Below are 13,128 nucleotides of genomic sequence, written 5' to 3'. Positions count from 1 at the left end.
AGGTTTTAAAAGTACACTAAAATTCAAATCAGTAAAGCATTTCTCCAATAAAATCTACCATTAAACATCATTTAAAAAACATTCTCCCATGTTTCTGGTCTCTAAGTGAAATAAATATACTTTATAAATATAAAGTACGTTCTTAGAATTAAGTCTTTAGAAACATTCAAAGCAAAATAATTATATTGTTTAAAAAAAAAAAAGAAATACCTTATCAGTTGGAATGGTAACTGTTCTGTCAAAAGTCAAGCATGAACTCTTTGGGAAAAGGAGTAATGTAAAAGTAAATTCACATTGGTAGATTTACCAAAAGGTTATATGGTACATCTTTACTGTCCTTTGGGATGCCATGGCAAAATAGCAAACTATGTTGTAACAAATGTTTTTAAACATCAGTTGTATTATCTTGTATCAGTTCATATTGGAAGACAGGAACAATTATGTTAACTGGCTTTATTAGGACTGTCAATTCATCTGCCTGAAGTTTAACTAGAATGTAAACAAAATCCTGTGCCTAAATTCTAACTGGTAACCAGCTGACTTGCAGCTACAGCTAAAGACTTTAGCTCTTTTAAAAACAACATCCAATCAAATCAGAATTGCCCCTCATGCTTCAAATAAATGTCCATCTCAAAAGCTACTTTAAAGAGCAGTATACAGCTTTACCAATTGCTCTTGTTTGTGTTTTTGTTGTTGTTGTTGATGTTCGGCCACTTTACACAACTCACCTCCAAACACACACTGCGTCATCAAGGGAGTTGGGTCAGAGCGACATTGGGACACTCACTCTGCTGTGACCTAATAAGGTGATGGTGCTATACTTCAGACGCAAGGAATAACTTCCATTTTGGTTCAGGCCTTTTAAATCATAAATCACATTATCATTAGAAAATTGCTGTCAAAGTAACTTAACATGTAACAGCAAAATTACAAACAGTAAGTTTGATTTTTCACCTGTGTAGCTTTCAAAACTATGCACCTTCACTAAACTTCCAGCCTTAACAGTTGTTTACAAAGTGAATTCTTTTCACAACAAACATTGTAAAATAACCCTTCTATATTTGTATTCCATAGAAAAACTCAGTTTCCATAGATTCACAAATTGTCACATATTCAGAAATAAGAGCGATCTGTATATTAGTACCTTCACTTCCAGCTGGTTGAATATAAACTCAATCACAACATCATCTTCAAATCCAAGGATTTCAGTTACTCTTTTTGTTATCCAAGGCTTTATAACCTCCAAATTTACTTTGCTCATGTCCACCTGAAGAAACATGCAAACCGTTAAGTCAAAGTTTACTGCAGTAAGAACTTGAGTTATACTTTATCTAAATATTTATTTTAGCTCATGCATGTTTAAAGTTATCTCTCATGCTCATTCTTTGGTTGCATAGTGTATGTGGTGGCTAAAAGGTGGCAAATGTGCAACCATTAACATTGATTTATTTGTTTGTTTATTTATTTATTTCACAAAAGTTCAGTTTATCTCCCAAACCTAAAAATGCAACAACTGTTGTAAAAAGGTAACCGCCCCACCCAGAATACCTTTTTTTCTAGACATTCTGCGAATTTCAGCTGCTTGAGGAGCTTCTTCTGTTTGTTGCTGAACCGATTATCCTGTTCCGCACTTGTTCCCTGAAGGAAGCAAACGCATGTCCTATGAATACAAGATTAAATTGTCCTTTTCTTTTCCAATTAAAAAGTGGCGCATGTCTGTGGAGGTCAGAGGACAACTCTGGAGAGTGGGTTTTTTCCTTCCAACACGCAGACCCCAGGGGTGGAATCAGGTCCCCAGGCCTGGCGGCAGGCACTGGCCCCTACTGAGCCATCCTGACAGCCTTCTTTAAGAAAAACAAAATAGTTTTGAGGCCAGCCTGGTCTGCAGAGAGCTCCAGCACAGTAGGAGTAGTTACAGAGAGAACCCTGTCTCAACCCTGGCCCCCCACTCCACACACACACACACACAAAAGAAAATAACAAAATCTCACGTTTCTTTTATTAGCCCAGGCCAGCCCTCAAACTAACAGTAATTTTCCTGTCTCAGTTTCTCAACTAGTGGCTTGAATCACAATACTGGTGATTTCAAAGTTTAAAAACAAAACAAAAAAAACTTTTAAATAAAGTTTCCACTTATTTTATTTAGTTCTGTTTGCACACCCTTCCCAGCTCCCATACACAAGGACCTGACTATGCAGTCCTGGCTGGCCTGAAACTCCCTATATAGACCAGGATGGTCTGTAAGTCACAGAGATCCTCCAGCTTGGAGGACTGTGGGAATGAAGGCATATGTCAGCTAGCATGGCCTAATCCCTTCACTTTTAGGGCACATGCCTACCTTCCCACTGTGCTGACACAGCTCTTTGTTCATTTTACCCCATTACAATGTTCTTCTAGTTTTCTGGGATTTTTTTTTAAATGTTTGTCTATGTGTTGCCTATATTATATCTGAGCCATGTACCCAGACCCAAAAGTAAAATTCTTTAATAGCAAATAAAGGCCAGGCGGTGGTGGCACACGCCTTTAATCCCAGCACTTGGGAGGCAGAGCCAGGCGGCTCTCTGTGAGTTCAAGGCCAATCTGGTCTACAGAGTGAGTTCCAGGACAGGCTCCAAAACTACAAAGAGAAACCCTGTCTCGAAAAACCAAAAAACGAAAACCAAAACCAAAAAAAAGCAAATAAAGGTTGTGACTTTTACAGTCAAAACAACGGAGTCAAATATACAGTCAAAATATCCAGATATAAGATTACATCCATTTCTAAATTTAGTTGACACATAAAGCACCTATATTTTAATATAAATGTACATCCTTAATAAGTCAAGTATAACATAGCAATATCAGAGTAAGACTCCTGTTCACATCCATGTTAAGTCGGACACTTATGCTCTTTGCAGACCTGTTGAAATGAGAACACTGCAATATTAAGTTTTATCCTGCCCTGAAAAACAGCAGCACTGCTTGCAAGAGTATGGTGGCACAAGGACACCCCAAGACGACACTGTTTTAGCCTGTCCCAACTTGGAATGTGAAGAGACAGGAGGCAGGAAGACTGTGGCAAGTTTGAGGCTAGCCTGGCATACACAAGTTCCAAGCAACATAGCAAAATACTATCAAAAGACCAAAACTGAAGGATGGTCTTTTCACTCAGTGGCGGAGTGTTCAGTGCAGGGAGCCCTGGGTTTAATCCTAACACTACAAAAACCAGGTATGGTGGTGCCTGTATCCCAGCACTAGGGATTTGGAAGGTCAGGAGTTCAAAGTTATCCTTAGCTCTACAGTTTGAAAGAGATACAGGAAACCCAGTGTGTTTGAGGGGGGTACATGCCAAGACCAAAAATGTGGGGCACAGTGGTGCATACCTATAACTGAGCACTTGGGAGTTTAAGGAAGACCAGAAATTATTCTCAACTACTTAGTTCAGGACACTAATTCTGTCTCATAGATCAGAGAAGAGAAAGAATGGGGCCGGGCGGTATTGGCGCACGCCTTTAATCCCAGCACTTGGGAGGCAGAGCCAAGCGGATCTCTGTGAGTTCGAGGCCAGCCTAGTCTACAGAGCGAGATCCAGGACAGGCACCAAAACTACACGGAGAAACCCTGTCTCGAAAAACCATAAAAAAAAAAAGGGAAAAAAAAAAAGAATGGGAGTGGAAGGAGAGAGGATGAGAGAGAATATGATGAATTTGAAGCCAGGTGAAGTAGCATGCTTCTGTAATCCTAAAACCTAAGCGGAGGCTTGGGGTTCAAGCCAACCTTGTTACACAGCAAATCTGAGGGCAGCCTAGACTACAATGAGTCCCTGTCTGGAGAAAAGCAAACGAATGAATGAACACCAATTCTGAGTCCACAAAAACTAAACCAGCAAAGAACTCACAGAGCAGCAAGGCATCAACAGGTTACTGTTTACTTCGCCCTTCCTCCAGGCTCAATTAAATACGGAAGTTACTGGCTCTATGATTTGAAATCTATGAACTGGCTTGCGACTGGATACAGTCCCTTAGAAAGTGATCAAGAAAACTTTTGTTTGAGTTGAGAATATAGCAGACTGGCAAGAGCATTTAGCTAGCATGTACAAAGTACTGGCTACAGTTCCTAGTGCTGTAACAACACAAGAAGTTTTTGGTTGGGTATAGTGTCCCATCCCAGCACTCAGGAGGCAGAGGCAGGAAGGTCTCTGAGTTGCAGGCCAGCCTGGTTAACATAGTGAGTTCAGAACCAAAAAGGTTTGTTTGGGGAGGTAAAAACCCACAGCAGTGTGTCAGCTCTGCTACTACTCCACCACCATGTCCTGAGAACACACAATCTAATCTCTGAGGATGTTTCCTCACGTGCAAAATTAAGGGCAATATACCAAAAAAGCTGAATATCGGGGTGATAAGGTATGCTGATTATCTTCAACTAATCATTACAAGGTAAACGTGCTAAAATGCCACACTACACACCCCAATTATGTGAAACTATTAGATGCCAGTTAAAAGATCAAACCTAAGCCGGGTAGTGGTGGTGCATGCCTTTGGTCCCAGCACTGGGGAGGCAGAAGCAGGCAGACCCGTGAGTTCAAGGCCAGCCTGGTCTACAGAGAGTTCCAGGGCAGCCAGGACTACACAGAGAAACCCTGTCTCAAACAAACAAAATTGTATTGAAGTCACCTGGAAAGTGATCCAGAAAGGCTATAGCTGAATAAGTACAACACTTGGCTATCACATATAAAGCCCTAGGCATGGGCCCTAGTACTGCAAAAAACAAAAAGGTTTTCAAGAAAAAACAAAAACAAACAAAAAAAACCTGTTTTGGGCTGGAGCGGTGGCCTACACCTTTAATCTCAAGATTGACTGGGGAGGCAGGTGATTTCTAAGAGTTCAAAGCCACCCTGGTCTGCATATCAAGATCCTGTCACCTGCCTCTGCAAAAGTAAAATAGAAATCTACCTTGCATGGCTGTTGTATATATGGGAAATGATTTTCATCAAGTACCCTCCACAAAAGCAGTTGTTCAGTAAACGCCAGATACCATTTCTACCTTAAATCAAGTTCTAGTCAGATTCTGGTTGGCAGTGTACTGATCTAAAATCTTAACTCAGAGCTTAAATGCAGTCAGCGCCTCCATTTAGTCAAGTGTGAGACAAATGACTCAAATTCTAGCACTTGGGATGTCAGGGCAGGACTCTGGTTCAAGGCCAGTGTGGGTTAGATTAAGAACCTGGTTTCGCCGGGAGGTGGTGGCACTGGCCTTTAATCCCAGCACTCGGGAGGCAGAGGCAGGCGGATCTCTGTGAGTTCCAGGCCAGCTTGTGCTACAGAGTGAGTTCCAGGACAGGCTCCAAAGCTACACAGAGAAACCCTGTCTCGAAAAACAAACAAACAAAACAAAACAAAACAAAACAACAACAAAAAAAGAACCTGGTTTCAAAACAGCTCTCCTCATGCTGCCCGCCCCCAAAACCCAACCCAGTGATAACAAAACTAATTCATTTAAAAAGTAGATTCTTGGGGTTGGGGATTTAGCTCAGTGGTGCAAGGCCCTGGGTTCGGTCCTTAGCTCCGGAACAAAAAAAAAAACCCGGATTCTTTTCCAGATTCTGTACATTTCAAAGGAAAACTTGGTCTAAAATTGGCTTTTCATTTCACTTTTGCATCTTTTCTTTCCTTCCCCCCCCCCCCCCCCCCCCCCCCCCCCCCCCCCGAGTCAGGGTTTTTCTGTGAAACAGTCCTGACTGTCCTGGAATTCACTTTGTAGACCAGGCTGGCCTTGAACTCACAGAGATCTGTCTGCCTGCCTCCTGAGTGCTGGGATTAAAGGCATGCTCAACCACTGCCCGACCCACTTTGCATTCTTTATTCAATCTCTTTCCACTAGAAATAACTGACAAGGCCGTGCAGTGGTGGGGCACGCCGGGAGACAGGGACTGGCAGAGCTGAGTTCAAGGCTAGCCTGGCCTACAGAGTTCCAGGAGAGGCACAGAGAAACGCAAGTCTCGGAAAAACCAAACACCAAAAACCGAGAGAGAGAGAGAGAGAGAGAGAGAGAGAGAGAGAGAGAGAGAGAGAGAGAGAGAGAGAGATCTAATAGACAAGTGAAATAAGTCTTTAATTGCTTTTAAGTGTAACTTCTGTGCCATAAGAAATAACGAGGGCTGGAGAGATGGCTCAGAGGTTAAGAGCACTGACTGCTCTTCCAGAGGTCCTGAGTTCAATTCCCAGCAACCACATGGTGGCTCACAACCATCTGTAATAGGTCTGGTGCCCTCTTCTGGTCATACATGCTGTATACATAATAAATAAATCTTTAAAAAAAAAAAAAAAAAAAAGAAATAACGAGTATCCACTATAAAATACAAGCTCATTTGAAAATTATTATCCTCCAAGTATGTAACTCTTTTAGTGCTTGTATGATCTAAGAAACAACTGGCTAAGCCGCTTTAGGTTAAATGTTGGGAATAATATTGTGAATGCCTAGATTTGTAGTGCCAAGAGATTTAAGAGTCCTGGAGAGGGAACCCAGAGTCTTGTTCATGTTAGGGAAGCTCTCAGGAACTACATACCCAGTCACAAGAGGCATCCTTATTAACTTCCCTTCCTTTTAATTTTTCCTTTAAAAAGGTACACAAACTGCAAATTATATGCTCGATGCAGGGAATGCAAAAACGAAGCCGTATTATAGTTAGCTGAAACTTAAACTTTTACCAAGCAATCTCTATATGGTTCTACTCTGTATTTAAATGAATTAGCAACCCTAAAGGAATCGTTGCTACTCAACTTTTAATCCTACAAGTGTCCGTTCCCATCCATCTGGATCTCAACCTGTGGCTAATTTCCTTCAAGAGTGGATGGCTCCCACCTAATAAACTGCCTTAGCCTGGGATCTGTGGACCAACTCCAACAAGATCTCTTGCTTGGACCTAGGATAGAACCACCGGACTCCCAAATTCTGGCCGCTGGGAAAAGGGTGCGGGGGAAGAGCGGGAAGCGAAATGGGTTCACACCGTCGTCTGCCTCCACCCTCGCGTACGTATTTCGCCCTAAAAGCCTCCGATTCAAATGTTCCAACTATAAAATTATCTGAGTTCCCCCTCCCGAAGAGCTATCAAATTGGGCGGGAGCGCTCACGAACTCTGACCCTGCGCCTCCGCAAAGGCTTAAAACCCGGAGGGTGGACGCCATCCGTGGGGACACGGTGACGCTAAAAAAGCCCCTCTCCTCCAGAAGCTCTCTCAGGACGTGCCCCCAAACCGTACTACCGGTACCCCGCAGCCGCTTTTCAGGCTTCCCAGCGGCCTCCCCCTAGGGACTTCCTCCTCGGGGCTCCGCTAGGCCCCAAGCCCCGGCGGCCGGCGCGGCGCCCGGCCTGCAGGCCCCGCCAGGCGGCCGGTGAGCTTCTGCTCCGGCCCATTCCCGCCGCCATTTTCCGGCCACCGCCGCCGCCGCGTAGGGGGGACGATCCCGGAGGAGGAGACTGCGCAGGGGCGCACCGGTCTCGGCCGCAGCGCCGAGGGCCGGGGACGCCGGGCCCCAAGCGCCCTGGGGGTCTCTAAAGCCCCCTTCCACGGGCCGCCGCGTCCCGAGTTTGAGCCCCCTGTCGGGTCTTACAAACAAGCCTCTCGCCTCCCCCACTCCAGAGCCCCGCGCTTCGACTTACGCGGAAGAATCCCGCGTCCATCTTGCTGCCTCGCTCGGAGATCGCTCGCTATCCCAGTGTGCACCGCGCCGGCGCGACGGAGGGCGGGACCGGCAGAAGGGAGCCCAGCGCCGGGATGCTGCGCGCGCCTCTCCACCCCCCTCCCTCCCCCTCCCGCCGGCCTGCGCCTGCGCCTGCGCCTGCTCAGTTGGCCAAGAGAGCGCCACGCATGCGCAAGCTCACCACGGCCTCCGTCTTTTGCAAAGAGGGGAGGAGAGTCCGGCGGCCTCAACCAATGGAAATAGGAGGGCGAGTCCGTGAGTTCTCCCCCCCCCGCCCCCAACCCCACAAATCCTTTTGTGGCGCGTGATCAACCTTGCTCGCGCGACGGGAGTTGATCCTTCCTTCGACCCGTAGCGGGAGGGAGGCCTCGGTTCTGGGGTGGATGGGGACGTCATGGAAGAGAAAGGTGGCCCCGGGCTGATGCTGGTGAGGCGGCCCGGTACGCCAGTTAGGAGCCCGCTGCCTCCAGTGTTGTCATTGTGAAAGTTGAGATTTGTGTAGGCTTTAGATTGCCGGCGGGATCGACCCTGGAGTGTCAGTGCGAATGAAATCCGCGTGCTAGCCGGATGTGCGTCGCCTCTGGCGTGTGCTTGAGGTGTCCATTGGATACGTTTCTGTGCTTCAGCTGCAAAAACACGCTAAAGGGCAGGAAGTGGAAGAGGGGCAGGGCCTCCAGGATGTCCACCAAGCGCTTTCCCTCTCTCAGTAAAGCCTTCTTCTCGGGCTACCTTGTATCACTCCCTCTTTCAGACACGCTCATCTCTTCTCCTGTTTTTTGGGGAAAAAAAAAGTCTGGAAGTGGGCATGTCTGCCCTCGGAGCGTCGGGTGGCATTCCTGTGTAAACACCCGCACGTCCCTAGGTACTTTTTCCTGGGCTTCAAACTTCACATGACTGACCTTCCCACCTGGACGTCCATAGACATCGCAGACCAGCCATGACTGGGCTTATCCTGGCTATCAAAAGGAGCAAATCAATCAAAAAGAGGGGGAGGTCAGGCGTGCTCCACCGAGCCTCCCCTCTCTGTAGATGGCAGTAACTTCCCTTTTGTTTAGGACTGACCTTGGTAGAGTCCTCTTTCCTGCACATCGGGCTTCCAGGCCATCAGGAAACCCACGTGCCACTATGATGGAGGCCCAAGATCCCTTTATCTGACTCCAACCCTTGCATTAGCCCTGTAACAGATATATCCCTATTCCTGACCTTTCTACCCAGCATCCATTCTGAAGAGTGGCACTGTTAAAAAACAAAGCACTTCTGCTGAAAAGTCTCCAGTGATTCCTCATATTTTTTTCCCTCCAAAAGCCAAAACCGCCCTCTCTTTGATCTCTTGTGCTCCAACCCCACTCACTGCTTGAACTAACTAGGTTTGCTCCTGCTGTCCAAGGCCTCTGATCTACATGGAACCTCCAACTAGAATAGGCAACAACAAAGGAACTTGGCAATCTTCAAATTTCACTCAACTGCCCCTTAGGAAGAAGGCCCACGCACCGCCCACATCCCAGTACCCTTTAGTCACCCCTCTATCCGCAGCCCTTCTCACCTTCTGGTACTTGTTTAAGGTTCTTGTTTTTTGTTTTTTTTTTTTTTCACCTGCCCTCGACCTTTTGTTTCTTATAATGATGCCGTCTTCCACTGGTCATTCTCTTTACCCTCCACAGCTGTCAAATTTTGACTTCTGCTTCTCTTAATACTTAATAGTGGACTGTGGTGGGACAAGTCTGAAATCCCAGCACCAGGGAGGTGAAGGCAGAGGGAGTCCAAGGATTCTGAGTAGGAGGCCACCCTGGGTATAAAGAAAAACCCTGTCTAAAATGCTGGGCATGATGATGCAGGCCTTTAATCCTGGTACTCAGGAAACAGGGGAGATCTGTGAGTTCCAGGAAGTCTAGAGCTACATAGTAGTATGCAACATGAATCTTAAATGGTCTTATTAATAAAAACAAACCTGAAGCCAGGTATTGGGGTGAATGCTGGAAGATCAGAGAAACAGAACAAGCCACAGCTACCTCACCTTGCCAGTTCCTCAGCTGATCCTGATTCCTCAGACTGGAAGCCTCTGAGTCCTCATCCGAATGAATCTCAGCTGAACTGCTGTTCAAAAGCCTAAAAGCTTAACCAGCTCTAGTTCCTGGTCCTCATGCCTTATATACCTTTCTACTTCTTGCCATCACTTCCTGAGATTAAAGGTGTGTGCCACCATGCCTGGCTGTTTCCAGTGTGGCTTTGAACTCACAGAGATCCGGATGGATCTCTGCCTCCAGAATGCTAGGACTAAAGGTGTGTGAGCCACTATTTTCTGGCCTCTATATCTAGTGGCTGTTCTGTTCTCTGACCCCAGATAAGTTTATTAGTGTTTACAATATATTGGGGAACACAATATCACCACAGTAGTACCTTCTTTCAAAAACAACAAAAACATATAGATATATTCTTTAAGATTATTTATTTGCATGTGTACAGCTCTGTTGTCTGCATGTGTGACTGTGCATCACATGCATGCAGTGTCCATGGAGGCCAGAAGAGAGCATTGGATGGCTTGGAACTGGAGTTTCAGATCTACCATGTAGGTGCTGGGAACTGAACCTGGGTCCTGCAAGAGCAAAAAGTGCTCTTAACCACTGACCCATCTCTCCAACCTTTCTTTCTTTGAGACAGGATCTCATTGTGCTGCCCTGGCTGTCCTGGAACTCATGATGTAGACCAGGCTGTCCTCCAACTCAACAGAGGTCCACCTGCCTCTGCCTCCAGAATGCTGATATTAAGGCATACACCACTACCCCCAACCCCTTGTGTTTTTAATACTGGCCCTTTGAATTACTGTCTGGATCTGTGTAGGAACACATTAGCAATTTTTCTCGTCTCCAGGGTTGATGTCTCACCCCATCTATAGCCAAAGTGATTTTCTAAGATGATTATCTGTCACGTTCAATTAAAAACCCTGCGGTGGCTTTCTATTGTCCTCCAGATAAAGCCCACGCTGCTTCCTAGGAGACAAAGCCCTTTATGATTTGGAGTATGCTCCCTTCTCCACCTTCACTCCATGGGCAGGTTCTTCCTAATCATATCCTTAGGCTGTGAACACTTGAGCCATAGCCCCACCCCACCCCCACCCACTCGGTCCCTGACTTTTAAGTTGAAGCTGTTTTAAATACAGACATGTGTCTGGTTGTGAACAGGTTAGGCTTGAAATGGCGGTTTTTCAGCCTGTGAATCTGTAAGCCTACAGTGACTAAGAAGTAACTGAACATAGGGAGCGCCAGGCCAGCCAGGCTACTCAGTGAAACCCTGTCTCAACCAAAGAAAAAGCGACTCAAATGTCGTTTCTTTTCTTTTTTAAAAAAAATGTATTTATTATGTGTACAGTGTTCTGTCTGCATGTATGCCTACTCTCCAGAAGAGGGCACCAGTTCTCATTACAGATGGTTGTGAGCCACCATGTGGGTGCTAGGAATTGAACTCAGAACCTCTGGAAGAGCAGCCATTGATCTTAACCACTGAACCATCTCTCCAGCCCCCAAATGTCATTTCTTCAGATAACCCTTTTCTGGCCAGCCTTCCTAAAATGGTAGATGGCCTCTTCTATGAATGTTGCATTTACTTGACAGTGTTACTTATTTTGTTTATATGTTTACTGCCTTGTCCATTTTTCTTTTAATTTTCTTTGCTCTGCTCTTCCATATTGAGGCTTGAACTCAGGCCTTTGTGTAGTCAGGCCAGCACTCTGCTATCCAAACTACATCTCCAGCTACTTTTAAAAGATGCTTGCTTTTGAGCCAGTGTGGTGGTGCACACCTTCGATCACAGCACTTGGAGGCAGAGGCAGGCGGAGGCAGGCAGATCTCCGGGAGCGCAGGCGACTGTAGAGAGAGCCTGTCGAACATTAATTATCGAAGTTGGCTTTTGAGATGCGGCGTCAGAGAGTTTTCCCAACCGACCAAACTTGCTTTTTAGCCCGTTGAACAAACAGGGCGACACCTCAGCGTCTTGAGTAAATGTGGTTCTAGGCTGGTACCCCACACCTGGACTGACCCACCGATTTATCTACATTCCTTCCTTCCTGTCTGTGGGTCTTGGGATATAGCTCAATGGTAGAGTGCTTGCCCCAGGTCCCATCCATAGTGCCACAAGTAAAATACAGGTGACAAAGCTCCATGAACATCAGCGAGGATCACACATAACCGATTATCCCCAAACTTTGAACAATAAATTGTCACCTCGAAGTTTCCGTAGGTCAGGACTCTGGAGTTGCTTAGGTGAATGGCTCTGGCTTAGTCTCTCAGGATGTTGGCTATGATCCACATGGCTGTAGGCAAGCAGCCTCAGTTCTTTGCCACAGTGTGCTGTCCCTAGGTTATTTCATGACGTGGCAACATGGCTTTCTTCCAGAGCAGGTGCTCCAAGCGAGAACACGAGTGTTCTTTAAGGACCTTAAAAGACACATAACAGAGCTTTTACAATGGCCTGTTAATTACAAGGATTAATCCTTTGGCAGGGAGAGGTTTACACAAGGTTCTGAACCCTGGCAGAGAAGAGCCAGGCATGGGGCACATGCCTGTAATCACAGCCCCTTGGGAGACATAGGTAAGAAGATTACAAGTTACAGGCTGGCCTGGACAACCTAGAGAGAGATTGTCATTTAAAAAAAAAAGGACACGATTCCATTGTCTTGAGAACAGTTTGTGTCTTCGGTTCTGAGACCGACTCTCCCCTCAGGACTTTTAACCACACTCTGTTCCCTTAGTTTGAATCCACTGTTCTCTCACAGCCATCTTGTTTCTTTTTGTTGTTGTTATTTCTTGTTTACTGTGTTCTTGGTTTTGTCTTATTTATTATAACAGGGTCTCGGGTAACCCAGACTGGCCACAGTTGGTGATAACTTTGAACTCCTGACTATCCTGTCTCTACCTGCCAGCTTTGGGATTACAGGCCTGCATCACTGTGCCTGGCAGACGGTCCTGACTGATTAGCTGATTGATTGTGGATTGAGTGTAGCATGAATCTAAAGAGTCTTATTAATAAAAACAAACCTGAAGCCGGGTATTGGGGTGAATACTGGAAGATCAGAGAACCAGAACAAGCCACAGCTAACCTCACCTCGCCGGATCCTCAGCTGGTCTTGTTTCCTCAGACTGGAGGCCTCTGAGTCCTGCTGCTCAAAAACCTGAATGTTTAACCAGCTAAAAGCTTAACCCAGCCAAATGCTTCACGCCTTATATATCTTTCCTTTCTGCCATCACTCCCTGGGATTAAAGGCGTGTGTCACCATGCCTGGCTGTTTCCAATGTGGCCTTGAACTCACAGAGATCCGGAGGGATTTCTACCTTTGAAATGCTAGGATTAAAGGTGTGAGTGCCACCATTTTCTAGCCTTTGTATCTAGTGGCTGTTCTGTCTCTGACCCCAGATAAGTTTATTAGGGTGCACAATATTTTGGGGAACACAATATC

General features: G+C 45.9%; 1 protein-coding gene across 7 annotated transcripts in view; it reads right to left on the bottom strand.

The window, feature by feature from the left end:
• Srrm1 (serine and arginine repetitive matrix 1) overlaps positions 1–7,760 on the bottom strand; it is a 32,240-nt gene extending 24,480 nt beyond the window's left edge. For 5 of the 7 annotated variants that reach the window (XM_052715578.1, XM_052715580.1, XM_052715579.1 and 2 more), the window contains exons 1-3: positions 7,639–7,760; positions 1,549–1,638; positions 1,145–1,267 (exon numbers count right to left, since the gene is read on the bottom strand). In XM_052715578.1, coding sequence (XP_052571538.1) covers positions 1,145–1,267; positions 1,549–1,638; positions 7,639–7,659 — 234 coding nt within the window. In that variant the 5' untranslated portion in view covers positions 7,660–7,760. Of the gene's footprint in view, positions 859–1,144; positions 1,268–1,548; positions 1,639–7,638 lie in introns of those variants that run through there. The other 2 variants (XM_052715583.1, XM_052715584.1) reach the window with 2 other exon arrangements.
• Positions 7,761–13,128: the final 5,368 nt, after the last annotated feature.

The sequence above is a fragment of the Peromyscus californicus genome, unplaced genomic scaffold (assembly GCF_007827085.1).
Source record: "Peromyscus californicus insignis strain IS unplaced genomic scaffold, ASM782708v3 Scaffold_5__1_contigs__length_169319896, whole genome shotgun sequence".
Classification (NCBI taxonomy): domain Eukaryota; kingdom Metazoa; phylum Chordata; class Mammalia; order Rodentia; family Cricetidae; genus Peromyscus; species Peromyscus californicus.
Note: the sequence above shows the minus strand (reverse complement) of the source record. Positions and strands in the feature narration are given on the sequence as shown.